The 16,874-nt window shown below is 63.9% G+C and overlaps 2 protein-coding genes across 2 annotated transcripts; both read right to left on the bottom strand.

The window, feature by feature from the left end:
* Positions 1-2,693: 2,693 nt before the first annotated feature.
* Positions 2,694-7,185, bottom strand: LOC138101515 (M-phase inducer phosphatase 2-like). The gene is made up of 14 exons (XM_068999288.1): positions 7,070-7,185; positions 6,708-6,835; positions 6,280-6,331; positions 6,041-6,082; positions 5,677-5,713; positions 5,439-5,537; positions 4,879-5,364; positions 4,497-4,670; positions 4,280-4,375; positions 3,869-3,931; positions 3,666-3,764; positions 3,215-3,348; positions 3,015-3,126; positions 2,694-2,828 (listed from the first exon to the last, which is right to left on the bottom strand). The coding sequence occupies exons 1-14, from the start codon at positions 7,183-7,185 to the stop codon at positions 2,694-2,696; spliced, it is 1,773 nt and encodes a 590-aa protein (XP_068855389.1).
* Positions 7,186-10,753: 3,568 nt separating this feature from the next.
* On the bottom strand, positions 10,754-15,244 carry LOC138101508 (M-phase inducer phosphatase 2-like). Its single transcript, XM_068999282.1, has 14 exons — positions 15,129-15,244; positions 14,767-14,894; positions 14,339-14,390; positions 14,100-14,141; positions 13,737-13,773; positions 13,499-13,597; positions 12,939-13,424; positions 12,557-12,730; positions 12,340-12,435; positions 11,929-11,991; positions 11,726-11,824; positions 11,275-11,408; positions 11,075-11,186; positions 10,754-10,888 (listed from the first exon to the last, which is right to left on the bottom strand). The coding sequence occupies exons 1-14, from the start codon at positions 15,242-15,244 to the stop codon at positions 10,754-10,756; spliced, it is 1,773 nt and encodes a 590-aa protein (XP_068855383.1).
* Positions 15,245-16,874: the final 1,630 nt, after the last annotated feature.

Genomic DNA, 16,874 nt, shown 5'->3' with positions numbered 1-16,874 from the left:
CTCGGTGGTTCCAACCTGCCTCACTTTCCTCATGGATGTGCCAAAGCAGATGGAACTTTAGCGGAGCTAAAGACTGGGGGCAAAAAGAATCATAACCTAGAACTAATCCCAAAGGTGTTCGACTGGGCCTCCCTTTTCTCCCACCTGGAGATCAAAGCCGGCCAGGGAGTCCAAACCCACTTTGTGGGTGTTGGGAAGGCGCCCCGTTCCTTTGTGGAGGGCCAAGAGCTCTGACAGGAGCCTGCAGAAAGCACCACTTCCTCCTGCTCACGGTGAATTTCCGTGTATTTTTCTAGATACCTGTACTTCTATAGAAATCAGGAATTCTGAGAAAGCTGGGTGTCACGCCCGTGACCTTTGATGCTATTCAAGCACTGCCGACTGCTGCCCTGAAACATTTGAAGAGCTGCAAGGGGATTATTTGACAAAGAATAAAATTGCGGGTGATTTTAGGAAAGGTCTTTGTTTTTGCCATTTTGTGCTGATGCCTTTTCCACTCTTAAAATCAAGAGTCATACATGGTTAGAAGGGGAAAAGGGATTTTACCTTGGTGTTCGTTTTTAAGGATTCTTAGGTGTACACGTCCAGGTCATATGCATCGAGATGCACCCCGCCGAGACTCTCTGTGTCCCCCTCTCCCCCAACATTGGGTATAACATTATAGGTTTTACTAATTAGCATAACTATCAAAGATTCCCCAATGAGAGGCTCAAGTGAGCCCCCCTCCCCAAGGAACCTTCCCCTGTTTGGTTCTATCTTGCTTTACAGAATGTGTTCTGGAGAGGACCTTGGGCTCTGGGGCACACTGATCCCTAGCTACGAAGCTTCTAAAATGTTTAGTCTCTTAGCTTGACAAGCAAGTCCAAGACTGTGGGGAAAAAGCACTAGGAACAGAGAAGTTGTAAAAGGGTATAACGGGTATAAAAGAAAAGGCAAAAATCTTCATGGCATCAGTGCAGTCCTCTGTTTTGCTCTTGTGACTTCTCATTGGCGTTGCTGTTTTCTGCTTGAGCTACTCAGCTGTGTGGCCTTCCTGGCACCCCAAAGTCCTCTGATTACTCACCCCCCCCCAAGGTCTTCTTCAGTAGAGGACACGCCTCTTTGCCCGTGTGTGTGCCAGTGCTCCTTGTCAGACTTTCAAACCAGGATTGTCCGTGAGGCAGGAGCTGATCCAGGAGCCCATTGGCAGTTTGGGATGGAGCAGGATGTGGATATGGGGCCAAGGAGGTGCAGGCGGGAGCCAGGGCAATTTTGGCCAGAGATGGATTCTCTGGTGGGGCACAAAGCAAAGCAAAGGCCAGGCCCAACACCCATAACCAGGCCCCTGTCACCTGGCTGGGGAAGGGAGGGCATGGAGAAGCCCCCCTGGGGCATCCAGGAGTGACTTCAGCTCATCAGGAACACAGGGAAGTGGAGGGGAGGATGGGTGCCCCAAGGGTGACTGAAGCACTTGGCACTGGGAGGCCACTTGCCCGAGAGAGAATGGGGGACCCTGGTGTTAAGGACACCCACCCCTTCAAGGTGCCACATCCCTCGGCCTCCCAGCGAGCCCTGTCCCCCAAAAAGGAATTGTGCCAGCCCTGGGGGTGCTGCAAAGGCCAGAAGAGCCCTCTACAAAGAGAGATAACACGGCTTTGGGGCTCCCAGGCAGGGCGGTGAGGTGTTAAAGCCCCGGGGCTCCTGATGAGCCCAGCCCCACTCAAGAGGGCTGTCATTACCGCGGGGGTCCCGTGGAGAGGGGGTGTAATCACTACAGGAGGATCTCAGAATTTGGGGGGTTGATGGTCCTGAGTGTCCTGATGAGCCCTGACCCCCAAAACGGGGCTGCCACAGTTCTGCGAGTCCTACTGAGCCCGGGCTCCCCTCAGCAACGGCTGTGCCAGCCCTGGGGGTGCTGCAAAGTTCAGGAGTCCCCCTAAGAAAAGACAGGATCCTGGCTGTGGGGGTCCCAGGGAGAGGGGTGCCATGTCACCACCCCAAGTGTCCCACGGGTCCTGCCTGCAAGCCCAGCATGCTCAGGAAAGAGGGTCCCGTGGAGGTCCGGGGCCATGCTGCTGCCAGCCCAGCACGCAGGAACAGCAGCCACGGGGCCAACGCTTGCCCACGTGTCCCTGGGGAAGTCACCACGCCCCACAAGGAAGCCAGCACCTCAGCCCTGTCCCCTGCCAGCAGCTGCCCCTGTCCCCAGACCCCCGGCAGAGCCCTCCAGCCCGGCCTGGCCATCCCACCAGCCCCGCATCGGGGGCTCCCACCCCTGCAGCAGCCTGGTGCGGGCAGCGAGAGCTCAGGACACGCCTTTGTTCTCCTGCAATCGGACTTTATTAACAGAGACTGCAGCGAACAATCCTAACAACGGAGACACTCAGAAATATTGATAACAACGAACACAAAACTATTCCTAACCGGAAACAAACACAAAAGTATTTAGAACAACAAACAAACGCAAAAATATTTATAACAACAAACAAACACAAAATATTTCGAACAACGAACAAAAAAATATTTGCAACAACGAACAAACACAAAAATATTTGCAACGAACAAACGCAAAACCGCTCTGAACAAAAACTACCACCCCAAAGCCATCGCAGCAAACCCGAGCGAGCAGGCGAGGCGCATCCGCAGCCAAGGGAAGCCTTCCTCCGTTCCCAGCTCCAGCGCTGCCCCGACGCGGCTGAGAGACCCCCGGGCGCTCACAGGTCCCGCCCGCGGCTGAAGAGCGCCCGCCGGCCGCGCTCGCGGAGCCGCCTCTGCCCGCGGAACTTGCGCAGCTCCTCCTTGAACGCGGAGTGCAGCATGGGCCGATAGTCCCGGGGCTCGCAGTGGCTCTGCAAGCCACGGACGGCTCCGTCAGCCCCCGCAGCACAGCAGCCGCCGGCCCTGCAGATCCCCGCCCGTGGCGGCGAGGATGCTCAGAGCCACAGCTGCCCCTCGCCACCGCCGTGTGCCCCCGCCACTTCTTCCCTCTCGGCGCCGACCGCCTGCCACCGAGGGGACACGGGGACGGCACTCACCGGGAACTGGAGGAAGAACTCCCGGTAGCCGCCCTTCAGCACGTACAGCTCGGGGTAGTGCAGCTGGGGGTACTCGTGGCAGCGGCGATCCCTCTCCCGCAGGAACTTGCACCTGTGCCACGGACAAAACGCGCGGCATCACCCCCGTGCCGGGATCCGCGGCTGGCAGAGCCCAGCGGGCCCCCCGGGCCATCACTCACATTTTGGGCCCCCGCTCAACAGAGAACTCGCAGTGGAAGATGACGATCACCCTCCTGCTGGAGTCCAGGGGCACGATGGGCTGCTCCAGCAGCGATTCCTCCACGTCCCGCTGCAGCGGCAGGTTGACAGCGCCCTGGCGAGGCAGAGAAGGCGCCTTTTCCCCCTCCGTGTCCCATTGCATTTTGTGCAGCGACTCAAGGACGCTGCCCCCAAGCCTCCCCCAGCAGCACCGTCACCCGCGGTCCTGGGACACCGTCACCCTCCTCCTTGCAGCTGCGAACCAGCCCTTCAGGGGGTGGCTCGGCACTGCCCAGGGGCTGCTCCACCCCACCGGGCGGCTCAGTGCCCTCCGGGGGGGCTGCTCGAGCCCTCGCCGTGGGCTCAGCACCTCCGAGGGTGCTTCGGACCCCGCCCTTCCTCCCGGCCCCAGGGCCACGAGGGGCTTCTGACCTTGACGTGGCCCCCCTCGTACTCGTAGGGATAGCGGCAGTCCACGACGAGGCTGCTCTCGATGCTGCTGCTGAAGTGCCCCGCCAGCACCGCCGCCAGCTGCGGGGGGAGCGCGTCACCAAAGGGGGGGACAGCCGGGGGACAGGGCGAGAGCAGGCAGGCAGCCCCTCGGGGGGGCCGGGGAGGGGCTGCAGCCCCCTTACCGTCTCAGGGGAGATGTACTTCAGGCCCGGCTCCTTGCCCTCCACCGTCGGCAGGAGGTGAGGCTGCAACAGACAGGCTCTGGGCTCAGCCCCATTCCAAGGACACCTCCCAGGCCTGCAACCTGTCGCCCCAGCCCACAAGCCCCCGAGCGGCCAGCTGTGCCCCCGCGGGAGGGCAAGGGCCACATAGACGGGGCTGTGCCACACGGCTGGAGCAGAGGAGCGGCCATGGGGCTCTTCATGCACCGCAGCGATGCTGCAGGCTGGCAAGTCACGGCCCCAAGGCCCCGTGGCCCCAGGCATGGGCCACCAGCTCGCTTTGGGCTCTCACAGCGCTGCGGGGCTCCAGCCATGCTCCCCGTTCCGAATGATGGGGGCACCCCCTCACCTGCCCCATCCTCGTGGCCCTACCTTGGAGAAATCCCCGATGAGCTCCTGGTCATCGTTGGCCAGCAGGTTCTCGAGCTCCTCACGCCGGGCGGAGCGGGAAGGCTCCAGCCACGCTCCCTGCCGAGGCACCAGCCAGAGACACCCCCAAATGTCAGCAGCGGCTCTGCCAGAGCCGGGCCGGGGCCCAGGCCCGCCAGGGACACGCTGGCTCTCAGCCCACACCTTCCCCAGCACCCACCGGCTCCAGCGACGCCTCCTGGCCAGGGCTGCCGGCCACCCTCCTCTGCCGCTTGGCCTCCACAGGGCTGTCGCTGTCCGAGGGCTGTCCCCGCTTCAGGACGGGCCTGGCGACACTGCCCGGCTCCGAGGGCGAGCGGGACAGCTGCCGGCACTGGCTGCGCTTCCCCGGCCGCTGTGGGGAGAGCCCGCGCTGCTGCCTGGCGCTCTGGCAAGCCCCAGCACCAGCAGGGCAGCGGCCGAGGCTCCCGCTCCCCGTGACCAAGACAAGCCCACAGTCTCTGGGCTGCTGCTGCTCACCAAGCAGCGGCCCCAGACGCCCCAGTGGAGACCCCAAGAGGGGATTGTGGGGCTCTGTCCACTTCCCAAAGGCTCCCACGTACCAGCTTTGCCTCCTCCTTGCTCATCACCGGCGTGCTCACCACGTTCTCCTTCTCCTGGGGCACGGTGGCATCGCTCTGCCAGGGCAGCAGCTGGGGAGACTTGGGGCACAGGCAGAGGAGATCGTGAAATGGGCACAAGTCCTGCCAGCTGCTTCCCAGCCGCAGGCAGGCACGGATCCCATAGGCGAGCTCCATCCACCACCTGCCGGTGCCTTCCAGCTTTGGAGACGCACGGGCTGTCCCCGTGACCCCCCGGCCCGGCCATCTCCCACCTCCGCAGCTCTCCAGGCCACGCGGGCAGCTCGGAGCGGCAGCTCCCACGCGTGCAGCCCCGGCATCACCCATCGCTGCTGCCCTCCCGAGCCCTCCAGCCTCTCTCACCAGCAGCTCTGATGCGGCCCAGGGGCTCTCGGCAAGGGGCTCCCTCCTGGCGGCCCCATGGCTCCGCTGGCCCGGCCTCGGCAGCTTCTTGGCCACAAAGCCCTCCTGCAGCGGGGGGGACACGGCGTCAGCACCCCTCTGTCCCCTCCCTGCCCCCCAGCTCTCGCTGCCCCCCTCACCTCATCCTCGGGCTCCCTGCGGCGCCGCCGCGCTCTGTCCCTGCGCTCCTGCAGCTGCGAGATGTCCTTCAGGACGCGGCTGCCGTCCCGCTGCCACGCCTGTGGGACAGCCAGCGGTGAGAGGTGCGCACCAGCCCTGCCCCCTCTCCTGCCTCCATCCTCCTCGTCCCGGCTCGCCCAGGGACTCGGCAGGATCCTGCCTCGCTCTGCTCAGCCCTGCGCAGCCTCCAGCACTCACCGGCAACGCGTGCATCCTCTGCCGAAGGAGCTTCCTGCTGCAAGAGCCGGCAGAGGAAAGGGTCAAATGACAGCAGGTGGCCTGGGCCGCTGAGTCCCACCCCTCTGCCATTGCCACCTCTGTCCCCCACGTGCTCAGGGCGGGGTGAGACGCCCCCCCCCCCCCACCCGGGGCTGTCACAGCTCCCCAAAGGGACCTGGGGCAAAACCACCTCCAGGCACTGAGGAAACACCAACGGCCTGAGCGGGACCCCAGCAGGGGGAACGGGGACAGCCTGGCTTTTGGCTGTGGGACAGGGACAGCCTGGGCACGGGGACAGCCCGGCATTCATGTCCTGCGGCAGGGACAGAGCCCCTGCACTTACTCTTTGAGCGCTCTCCCGAACGCCGGCATCGTTCTCTGGGAGCTGTGGGGAGAGCAGAGATGGGGTCAGTGGCGGTGGCATCCACGTCGCCGCCCAAGCAGGCCAGCTTGCCACCGCCCAGGCACAGCCTGGGGCTCACAGCTGGCTGCACAGCCGCCAGCGAGGCTGAGAGCGGGCCCTGCTGCGCGGGGGAGGGACAGGGGGTGTCCCCGGGAGGACACGGGCATGGGGCCGCTCACTCTTCCTGCGCGGCCGCGGGCTTCTGCTGCGTGGGGAAGTCCGGCTCCAGTCCTGCGGGAACAAGGCACTGGGCTAGTAGCCCCGCTGCGGGGATCGGCCTCCTGCCCCCAGCCCGGGGCCCCGGGCACTTCGGGGCCGGGCACGGAGTCCCCCAGCAGGCGGGTGCCAACGGCCCTGCGAGCACCGCTGCCCATGGAATGTCGCGTGTCCCCCGGAGCAGGCTGTCACCGCAGCGCTTCCCGGCTGCGCCCCGGCCAGCGCAGCTCTAGGCTCCCGCCCATCCCTCCCCACCAGCTGCCCCGCCTCGAGCCCCTCGCCAGCCCCTCGGCCAAGCCCTCCCGCCACAGCCCTGTCCCCTTAGGCTAACACCCTCTGCAGGAGCCCAGGCCCGGGCAGCGCCCGGGGACGGAGCAGCCGCATCCCTCACCTGCATCCGGGGGCTGGCAAGAGAGCGAGTGGCGGCCACAGTCCGAGGCCAGCGGCTGCGGGGACGGCGTGTGCCACAGCCGCGGCAGGGGCAGCCCCCCGTGGCCCCGCTTCGGGGTGTCCCGGTGCCTGCGGGCGGTCAGGACGGGGCAGTGTCAGCGGCCCGCTTGGGCCTCGCCCCTTGTGGCCCTGCCGGGCCGGGGGCAGGAGCTGCAGCAGGGGATCCCCAAAGCGTGCCAGCCCCCTTTGGCACGGCCCCGCCGCCGAGCCCCGCGCGGAGCAGCCGTGTCCCGTCGGGGCAGTCCCGCGTGCGGCGGGCGGCCAAAGCCCCTCCCAGCCGCTGGCCCTCGGCCACCCCCTCACCTGGCGGGGCCCGCCGGGTCAGCCTTGTCCAGCGGCGTGAGCGGGGCCGTGCCCGGCGAGGGCAGCGGGGAGATGGCCGCCAGCCCGGGCAGCCCGCGGCCGCCGCACAGTGACATGGCCCGGGCAGGGAGCGAGCGAGCGAGCGACGATCGAGCTGCGGCAAGAGAGCGGCGCCAGGGGACAGGGGACAGGTGGCAAGAGATGGTAAGGAGTGGGAGGGGAAGAGAGCTAAGAGGTGAGAGGTGCTAAGAAGGGCCCAGAGGCGATAAGATGCGCTAAGTGGCGAAGAGAGGGGACGAGAGGTGCCAGGTGAGCCCCGGGCCGCTCCTGCTGCCAGGAACAGCACGAACAACAACAGCGGCGCCCGCAGCCAATGGCAAAGCGCAGCCGGCACGAGGCGACGGCGGCAGCCAATGAGAGGTGGCGCTGGGCGCGAGGGGACGGCGGCGGCCAATGAGAGCTGCGGAGGGCGCGTGGGGGCGGAGCCTGAGCCGAAGGGGCGGTTGATGGTCGAAAGGGGCGTGGCCAACGAGGAAAGGGGCGTGGCTAACGAGGAAAGGGGCGTGGCTAACGAGGAAAGGGGCGTGGCCAACGAGGAAAGGGGCGTGGCCAGCCCGGTCCCCGCGCCTGGCCTGGCCGGACCTTGGCACTGCAGGGGACACTCGGTCACCCCTGATGGCCCTCGAGTGTCACCTGCAGGGTAATAAAGTTATGACCTAACAGCACCCTGAGAACCAGGCCATGGCACTGAGTGCCACGTCCACTGTCGAGAAAGCAGGGTTGAAATCCTGCAGGTTGGGTTTTTATGGGTGGAGTTTCTGGTTTCTAATGGCACTTGTGAACAGCCTGCTTTGTTCACCTGCTGAAAACTTTTCTTTCTGTACCGGACTTCAAAGAAACCAAACCAGCTGGTTGTCACTTTTACTTAAGGGCACTTGATTTCTTTGCTCTTCAAACGTGCCCTCGACATGGAGTCCCTGGTGTTGATGTCCTCGGTGGTTCCAACCTGCCTCACTTTCCTCATGGATGTGCCAAAGCAGATGGAACTTTAGCGGAGCTAAAGACTGGGGGCAAAAAGAATCATAACCTAGAACTAATCCCAAAGGTGTTCGACTGGGCCTCCCTTTTCTCCCACCTGGAGATCAAAGCCGGCCAGGGAGTCCAAACCCACTTTGTGGGTGTTGGGAAGGCGCCCCGTTCCTTTGTGGAGGGCCAAGAGCTCTGACAGGAGCCTGCAGAAAGCACCACTTCCTCCTGCTCACGGTGAATTTCCGTGTATTTTTCTAGATACCTGTACTTCTATAGAAATCAGGAATTCTGAGAAAGCTGGGTGTCACGCCCGTGACCTTTGATGCTATTCAAGCACTGCCGACTGCTGCCCTGAAACATTTGAAGAGCTGCAAGGGGATTATTTGACAAAGAATAAAATTGCGGGTGATTTTAGGAAAGGTCTTTGTTTTTGCCATTTTGTGCTGATGCCTTTTCCACTCTTAAAATCAAGAGTCATACATGGTTAGAAGGGGAAAAGGGATTTTACCTTGGTGTTCGTTTTTAAGGATTCTTAGGTGTACACGTCCAGGTCATATGCATCGAGATGCACCCCGCCGAGACTCTCTGTGTCCCCCTCTCCCCCAACATTGGGTATAACATTATAGGTTTTACTAATTAGCATAACTATCAAAGATTCCCCAATGAGAGGCTCAAGTGAGCCCCCCTCCCCAAGGAACCTTCCCCTGTTTGGTTCTATCTTGCTTTACAGAATGTGTTCTGGAGAGGACCTTGGGCTCTGGGGCACACTGATCCCTAGCTACGAAGCTTCTAAAATGTTTAGTCTCTTAGCTTGACAAGCAAGTCCAAGACTGTGGGGAAAAAGCACTAGGAACAGAGAAGTTGTAAAAGGGTATAACGGGTATAAAAGAAAAGGCAAAAATCTTCATGGCATCAGTGCAGTCCTCTGTTTTGCTCTTGTGACTTCTCATTGGCGTTGCTGTTTTCTGCTTGAGCTACTCAGCTGTGTGGCCTTCCTGGCACCCCAAAGTCCTCTGATTACTCACCGCCCCCCAAGGTCTTCTTCAGTAGAGGACACGCCTCTTTGCCCGTGTGTGTGCCAGTGCTCCTTGTCAGACTTTCAAACCAGGATTGTCCGTGAGGCAGGAGCTGATCCAGGAGCCCATTGGCAGTTTGGGATGGAGCAGGATGTGGATATGGGGCCAAGGAGGTGCAGGCGGGAGCCAGGGCAATTTTGGCCAGAGATGGATTCTCTGGTGGGGCACAAAGCAAAGCAAAGGCCAGGCCCAACACCCATAACCAGGCCCCTGTCACCTGGCTGGGGAAGGGAGGGCATGGAGAAGCCCCCCTGGGGCATCCAGGAGTGACTTCAGCTCATCAGGAACACAGGGAAGTGGAGGGGAGGATGGGTGCCCCAAGGGTGACTGAAGCACTTGGCACTGGGAGGCCACTTGCCCGAGAGAGAATGGGGGACCCTGGTGTTAAGGACACCCACCCCTTCAAGGTGCCACATCCCTCGGCCTCCCAGCGAGCCCTGTCCCCCAAAAAGGAATTGTGCCAGCCCTGGGGGTGCTGCAAAGGCCAGAAGAGCCCTCTACAAAGAGAGATAACACGGCTTTGGGGCTCCCAGGCAGGGCGGTGAGGTGTTAAAGCCCCGGGGCTCCTGATGAGCCCAGCCCCACTCAAGAGGGCTGTCATTACCGCGGGGGTCCCGTGGAGAGGGGGTGTAATCACTACAGGAGGATCTCAGAATTTGGGGGGTTGATGGTCCTGAGTGTCCTGATGAGCCCTGACCCCCAAAACGGGGCTGCCACAGTTCTGCGAGTCCTACTGAGCCCGGGCTCCCCTCAGCAACGGCTGTGCCAGCCCTGGGGGTGCTGCAAAGTTCAGGAGTCCCCCTAAGAAAAGACAGGATCCTGGCTGTGGGGGTCCCAGGGAGAGGGGTGCCATGTCACCACCCCAAGTGTCCCACGGGTCCTGCCTGCAAGCCCAGCATGCTCAGGAAAGAGGGTCCCGTGGAGGTCCGGGGCCATGCTGCTGCCAGCCCAGCACGCAGGAACAGCAGCCACGGGGCCAACGCTTGCCCACGTGTCCCTGGGGAAGTCACCACGCCCCACAAGGAAGCCAGCACCTCAGCCCTGTCCCCTGCCAGCAGCTGCCCCTGTCCCCAGACCCCCGGCAGAGCCCTCCAGCCCGGCCTGGCCATCCCACCAGCCCCGCATCGGGGGCTCCCACCCCTGCAGCAGCCTGGTGCGGGCAGCGAGAGCTCAGGACACGCCTTTGTTCTCCTGCAATCGGACTTTATTAACAGAGACTGCAGCGAACAATCCTAACAACGGAGACACTCAGAAATATTGATAACAACGAACACAAAACTATTCCTAACCGGAAACAAACACAAAAGTATTTAGAACAACAAACAAACGCAAAAATATTTATAACAACAAACAAACACAAAATATTTCGAACAACGAACAAAAAAATATTTGCAACAACGAACAAACACAAAAATATTTGCAACGAACAAACGCAAAACCGCTCTGAACAAAAACTACCACCCCAAAGCCATCGCAGCAAACCCGAGCGAGCAGGCGAGGCGCATCCGCAGCCAAGGGAAGCCTTCCTCCGTTCCCAGCTCCAGCGCTGCCCCGACGCGGCTGAGAGACCCCCGGGCGCTCACAGGTCCCGCCCGCGGCTGAAGAGCGCCCGCCGGCCGCGCTCGCGGAGCCGCCTCTGCCCGCGGAACTTGCGCAGCTCCTCCTTGAACGCGGAGTGCAGCATGGGCCGATAGTCCCGGGGCTCGCAGTGGCTCTGCAAGCCACGGACGGCTCCGTCAGCCCCCGCAGCACAGCAGCCGCCGGCCCTGCAGATCCCCGCCCGTGGCGGCGAGGATGCTCAGAGCCACAGCTGCCCCTCGCCACCGCCGTGTGCCCCCGCCACTTCTTCCCTCTCGGCGCCGACCGCCTGCCACCGAGGGGACACGGGGACGGCACTCACCGGGAACTGGAGGAAGAACTCCCGGTAGCCGCCCTTCAGCACGTACAGCTCGGGGTAGTGCAGCTGGGGGTACTCGTGGCAGCGGCGATCCCTCTCCCGCAGGAACTTGCACCTGTGCCACGGACAAAACGCGCGGCATCACCCCCGTGCCGGGATCCGCGGCTGGCAGAGCCCAGCGGGCCCCCCGGGCCATCACTCACATTTTGGGCCCCCGCTCAACAGAGAACTCGCAGTGGAAGATGACGATCACCCTCCTGCTGGAGTCCAGGGGCACGATGGGCTGCTCCAGCAGCGATTCCTCCACGTCCCGCTGCAGCGGCAGGTTGACAGCGCCCTGGCGAGGCAGAGAAGGCGCCTTTTCCCCCTCCGTGTCCCATTGCATTTTGTGCAGCGACTCAAGGACGCTGCCCCCAAGCCTCCCCCAGCAGCACCGTCACCCGCGGTCCTGGGACACCGTCACCCTCCTCCTTGCAGCTGCGAACCAGCCCTTCAGGGGGTGGCTCGGCACTGCCCAGGGGCTGCTCCACCCCACCGGGCGGCTCAGTGCCCTCCGGGGGGGCTGCTCGAGCCCTCGCCGTGGGCTCAGCACCTCCGAGGGTGCTTCGGACCCCGCCCTTCCTCCCGGCCCCAGGGCCACGAGGGGCTTCTGACCTTGACGTGGCCCCCCTCGTACTCGTAGGGATAGCGGCAGTCCACGACGAGGCTGCTCTCGATGCTGCTGCTGAAGTGCCCCGCCAGCACCGCCGCCAGCTGCGGGGGGAGCGCGTCACCAAAGGGGGGGACAGCCGGGGGACAGGGCGAGAGCAGGCAGGCAGCCCCTCGGGGGGGCCGGGGAGGGGCTGCAGCCCCCTTACCGTCTCAGGGGAGATGTACTTCAGGCCCGGCTCCTTGCCCTCCACCGTCGGCAGGAGGTGAGGCTGCAACAGACAGGCTCTGGGCTCAGCCCCATTCCAAGGACACCTCCCAGGCCTGCAACCTGTCGCCCCAGCCCACAAGCCCCCGAGCGGCCAGCTGTGCCCCCGCGGGAGGGCAAGGGCCACATAGACGGGGCTGTGCCACACGGCTGGAGCAGAGGAGCGGCCATGGGGCTCTTCATGCACCGCAGCGATGCTGCAGGCTGGCAAGTCACGGCCCCAAGGCCCCGTGGCCCCAGGCATGGGCCACCAGCTCGCTTTGGGCTCTCACAGCGCTGCGGGGCTCCAGCCATGCTCCCCGTTCCGAATGATGGGGGCACCCCCTCACCTGCCCCATCCTCGTGGCCCTACCTTGGAGAAATCCCCGATGAGCTCCTGGTCATCGTTGGCCAGCAGGTTCTCGAGCTCCTCACGCCGGGCGGAGCGGGAAGGCTCCAGCCACGCTCCCTGCCGAGGCACCAGCCAGAGACACCCCCAAATGTCAGCAGCGGCTCTGCCAGAGCCGGGCCGGGGCCCAGGCCCGCCAGGGACACGCTGGCTCTCAGCCCACACCTTCCCCAGCACCCACCGGCTCCAGCGACGCCTCCTGGCCAGGGCTGCCGGCCACCCTCCTCTGCCGCTTGGCCTCCACAGGGCTGTCGCTGTCCGAGGGCTGTCCCCGCTTCAGGACGGGCCTGGCGACACTGCCCGGCTCCGAGGGCGAGCGGGACAGCTGCCGGCACTGGCTGCGCTTCCCCGGACGCTGTGGGGAGAGCCCGCGCTGCTGCCTGGCGCTCTGGCAAGCCCCAGCACCAGCAGGGCAGCGGCCGAGGCTCCCGCTCCCCGTGACCAAGACAAGCCCACAGTCTCTGGGCTGCTGCTGCTCACCAAGCAGCGGCCCCAGACGCCCCAGTGGAGACCCCAAGAGGGGATTGTGGGGCTCTGTCCACTTCCCAAAGGCTCCCACGTACCAGCTTTGCCTCCTCCTTGCTCATCACCGGCGTGCTCACCACGTTCTCCTTCTCCTGGGGCACGGTGGCATCGCTCTGCCAGGGCAGCAGCTGGGGAGACTTGGGGCACAGGCAGAGGAGATCGTGAAATGGGCACAAGTCCTGCCAGCTGCTTCCCAGCCGCAGGCAGGCACGGATCCCATAGGCGAGCTCCATCCACCACCTGCCGGTGCCTTCCAGCTTTGGAGACGCACGGGCTGTCCCCGTGACCCCCCGGCCCGGCCATCTCCCACCTCCGCAGCTCTCCAGGCCACGCGGGCAGCTCGGAGCGGCAGCTCCCACGCGTGCAGCCCCGGCATCACCCATCGCTGCTGCCCTCCCGAGCCCTCCAGCCTCTCTCACCAGCAGCTCTGATGCGGCCCAGGGGCTCTCGGCAAGGGGCTCCCTCCTGGCGGCCCCATGGCTCCGCTGGCCCGGCCTCGGCAGCTTCTTGGCCACAAAGCCCTCCTGCAGCGGGGGGGACACGGCGTCAGCACCCCTCTGTCCCCTCCCTGCCCCCCAGCTCTCGCTGCCCCCCTCACCTCATCCTCGGGCTCCCTGCGGCGCCGCCGCGCTCTGTCCCTGCGCTCCTGCAGCTGCGAGATGTCCTTCAGGACGCGGCTGCCGTCCCGCTGCCACGCCTGTGGGACAGCCAGCGGTGAGAGGTGCGCACCAGCCCTGCCCCCTCTCCTGCCTCCATCCTCCTCGTCCCGGCTCGCCCAGGGACTCGGCAGGATCCTGCCTCGCTCTGCTCAGCCCTGCGCAGCCTCCAGCACTCACCGGCAACGCGTGCATCCTCTGCCGAAGGAGCTTCCTGCTGCAAGAGCCGGCAGAGGAAAGGGTCAAATGACAGCAGGTGGCCTGGGCCGCTGAGTCCCACCCCTCTGCCATTGCCACCTCTGTCCCCCACGTGCTCAGGGCGGGGTGAGACGCCCTCCCCCCCCACCCGGGGCTGTCACAGCTCCCCAAAGGGACCTGGGGCAAAACCACCTCCAGGCACTGAGGAAACACCAACGGCCTGAGCGGGACCCCAGCAGGGGGAACGGGGACAGCCTGGCTTTTGGCTGTGGGACAGGGACAGCCTGGGCACGGGGACAGCCCGGCATTCATGTCCTGCGGCAGGGACAGAGCCCCTGCACTTACTCTTTGAGCGCTCTCCCGAACGCCGGCATCGTTCTCTGGGAGCTGTGGGGAGAGCAGAGATGGGGTCAGTGGCGGTGGCATCCACGTCGCCGCCCAAGCAGGCCAGCTTGCCACCGCCCAGGCACAGCCTGGGGCTCACAGCTGGCTGCACAGCCGCCAGCGAGGCTGAGAGCGGGCCCTGCTGCGCGGGGGAGGGACAGGGGGTGTCCCCGGGAGGACACGGGCATGGGGCCGCTCACTCTTCCTGCGCGGCCGCGGGCTTCTGCTGCGTGGGGAAGTCCGGCTCCAGTCCTGCGGGAACAAGGCACTGGGCTAGTAGCCCCGCTGCGGGGATCGGCCTCCTGCCCCCAGCCCGGGGCCCCGGGCACTTCGGGGCCGGGCACGGAGTCCCCCAGCAGGCGGGTGCCAACGGCCCTGCGAGCACCGCTGCCCATGGAATGTCGCGTGTCCCCCGGAGCAGGCTGTCACCGCAGCGCTTCCCGGCTGCGCCCCGGCCAGCGCAGCTCTAGGCTCCCGCCCATCCCTCCCCACCAGCTGCCCCGCCTCGAGCCCCTCGCCAGCCCCTCGGCCAAGCCCTCCCGCCACAGCCCTGTCCCCTTAGGCTAACACCCTCTGCAGGAGCCCAGGCCCGGGCAGCGCCCGGGGACGGAGCAGCCGCATCCCTCACCTGCATCCGGGGGCTGGCAAGAGAGCGAGTGGCGGCCACAGTCCGAGGCCAGCGGCTGCGGGGACGGCGTGTGCCACAGCCGCGGCAGGGGCAGCCCCCCGTGGCCCCGCTTCGGGGTGTCCCGGTGCCTGCGGGCGGTCAGGACGGGGCAGTGTCAGCGGCCCGCTTGGGCCTCGCCCCTTGTGGCCCTGCCGGGCCGGGGGCAGGAGCTGCAGCAGGGGATCCCCAAAGCGTGCCAGCCCCCTTTGGCACGGCCCCGCCGCCGAGCCCCGCGCGGAGCAGCCGTGTCCCGTCGGGGCAGTCCCGCGTGCGGCGGGCGGCCAAAGCCCCTCCCAGCCGCTGGCCCTCGGCCACCCCCTCACCTGGCGGGGCCCGCCGGGTCAGCCTTGTCCAGCGGCGTGAGCGGGGCCGTGCCCGGCGAGGGCAGCGGGGAGATGGCCGCCAGCCCGGGCAGCCCGCGGCCGCCGCACAGTGACATGGCCCGGGCAGGGAGCGAGCGAGCGAGCGACGATCGAGCTGCGGCAAGAGAGCGGCGCCAGGGGACAGGGGACAGGTGGCAAGAGATGGTAAGGAGTGGGAGGGGAAGAGAGCTAAGAGGTGAGAGGTGCTAAGAAGGGCCCAGAGGCGATAAGATGCGCTAAGTGGCGAAGAGAGGGGACGAGAGGTGCCAGGTGAGCCCCGGGCCGCTCCTGCTGCCAGGAACAGCACGAACAACAACAGCGGCGCCCGCAGCCAATGGCAAAGCGCAGCCGGCACGAGGCGACGGCGGCAGCCAATGAGAGGTGGCGCTGGGCGCGAGGGGACGGCGGCGGCCAATGAGAGCTGCGGAGGGCGCGTGGGGGCGGAGCCTGAGCCGAAGGGGCGGTTGATGGTCGAAAGGGGCGTGGCCAACGAGGAAAGGGGCGTGGCTAACGAGGAAAGGGGCGTGGCCAACGAGGAAAGGGGCGTGGCCAGCCCGGTCCCCGCGCCTGGCCTGGCCGGACCTTGGCACTGCAGGGGACACTCGGTCACCCCTGATGGCCCTCGAGTGTCACCTGCAGGGTAATAAAGTTATGACCTAACAGCACCCTGAGAACCAGGCCATGGCACTGAGTGCCACGTCCACTGTCGAGAAAGCAGGGTTGAAATCCTGCAGGTTGGGTTTTTATGGGTGGAGTTTCTGGTTTCTAATGGCACTTGTGAACAGCCTGCTTTGTTCACCTGCTGAAAACTTTTCTTTCTGTACCGGACTTCAAAGAAACCAAATCAGCTGGTTGTCACTTTTACTTAAGGGCACTTGATTTCTTTGCTCTTCAAACGTGCCCTCGACATGGAGTCCCTGGTGTTGATGTCCTCGGTGGTTCCAACCTGCCTCACTTTCCTCATGGATGTGCCAAAGCAGATGGAACTTTAGCGGAGCTAAAGACTGGGGGCAAAAAGAATCATAACCTAGAACTAATCCCAAAGGTGTTCGACTGGGCCTCCCTTTTCTCCCACCTGGAGATCAAAGCCGGCCAGGGAGTCCAAACCCACTTTGTGGGTGTTGGGAAGGCGCCCCGTTCCTTTGTGGAGGGCCAAGAGCTCTGACAGGAGCCTGCAGAAAGCACCACTTCCTCCTGCTCACGGTGAATTTCCGTGTATTTTTCTAGATACCTGTACTTCTATAGAAATCAGGAATTCTGAGAAAGCTGGGTGTCACGCCCGTGACCTTTGATGCTATTCAAGCACTGCCGACTGCTGCCCTGAAACATTTGAAGAGCTGCAAGGGGATTATTTGACAAAGAATAAAATTGCGGGTGATTTTAGGAAAGGTCTTTGTTTTTGCCATTTTGTGCTGATGCCTTTTCCACTCTTAAAATCAAGAGTCATACATGGTTAGAAGGGGAAAAGGGATTTTACCTTGGTGTTCGTTTTTAAGGATTCTTAGGTGTACACGTCCAGGTCATATGCATCGAGATGCACCCCGCCGAGACTCTCTGTGTCCCCCTCTCCCCCAACATTGGGTATAACATTATAGGTTTTACTAATTAGCATAACTATCAAAGATTCCCCAATGAGAGGCTCAAGTGAGCCCCCCTCCCCAAGGAACCTTCCCCTGTTTGGTTCTATCTTGCTTTACAGAATGTGTT

This window comes from Aphelocoma coerulescens, unplaced genomic scaffold (genome assembly GCF_041296385.1).
Source record: "Aphelocoma coerulescens isolate FSJ_1873_10779 unplaced genomic scaffold, UR_Acoe_1.0 HiC_scaffold_315, whole genome shotgun sequence".
Classification (NCBI taxonomy): domain Eukaryota; kingdom Metazoa; phylum Chordata; class Aves; order Passeriformes; family Corvidae; genus Aphelocoma; species Aphelocoma coerulescens.
Note: the sequence above shows the minus strand (reverse complement) of the source record. Positions and strands in the feature narration are given on the sequence as shown.

Bases quoted from the DNA above. Each gene is read 5' to 3' on its own strand.
- LOC138101508 (XM_068999282.1), bottom strand. From the start codon at position 15,244: ATGTCACTGTGCGGCGGCCGCGGGCTGCCCGGGCTGGCGGCCATCTCC. The intron at 14,142-14,338 runs GTGAGCGGCCCC...CTCTCCCCACAG, and splicing joins CCCGCGGCCGCGCAGGAAGA to CTCCCAGAGAACGATGCCGG. The intron at 11,992-12,339 runs GTAGGGCCACGA...TGTCTGTTGCAG, and splicing joins TCATCGGGGATTTCTCCAAG to CCTCACCTCCTGCCGACGGT.
- LOC138101515 (XM_068999288.1), bottom strand. From the start codon at position 7,185: ATGTCACTGTGCGGCGGCCGCGGGCTGCCCGGGCTGGCGGCCATCTCC. The intron at 5,365-5,438 runs GTGAGGGGGGCA...CCCCCGCTGCAG, and splicing joins GCAGGGAGCCCGAGGATGAG to GAGGGCTTTGTGGCCAAGAA. The intron at 2,829-3,014 runs GTGAGTGCCGTC...CGTGGCTTGCAG, and splicing joins AGTTCTTCCTCCAGTTCCCG to AGCCACTGCGAGCCCCGGGA.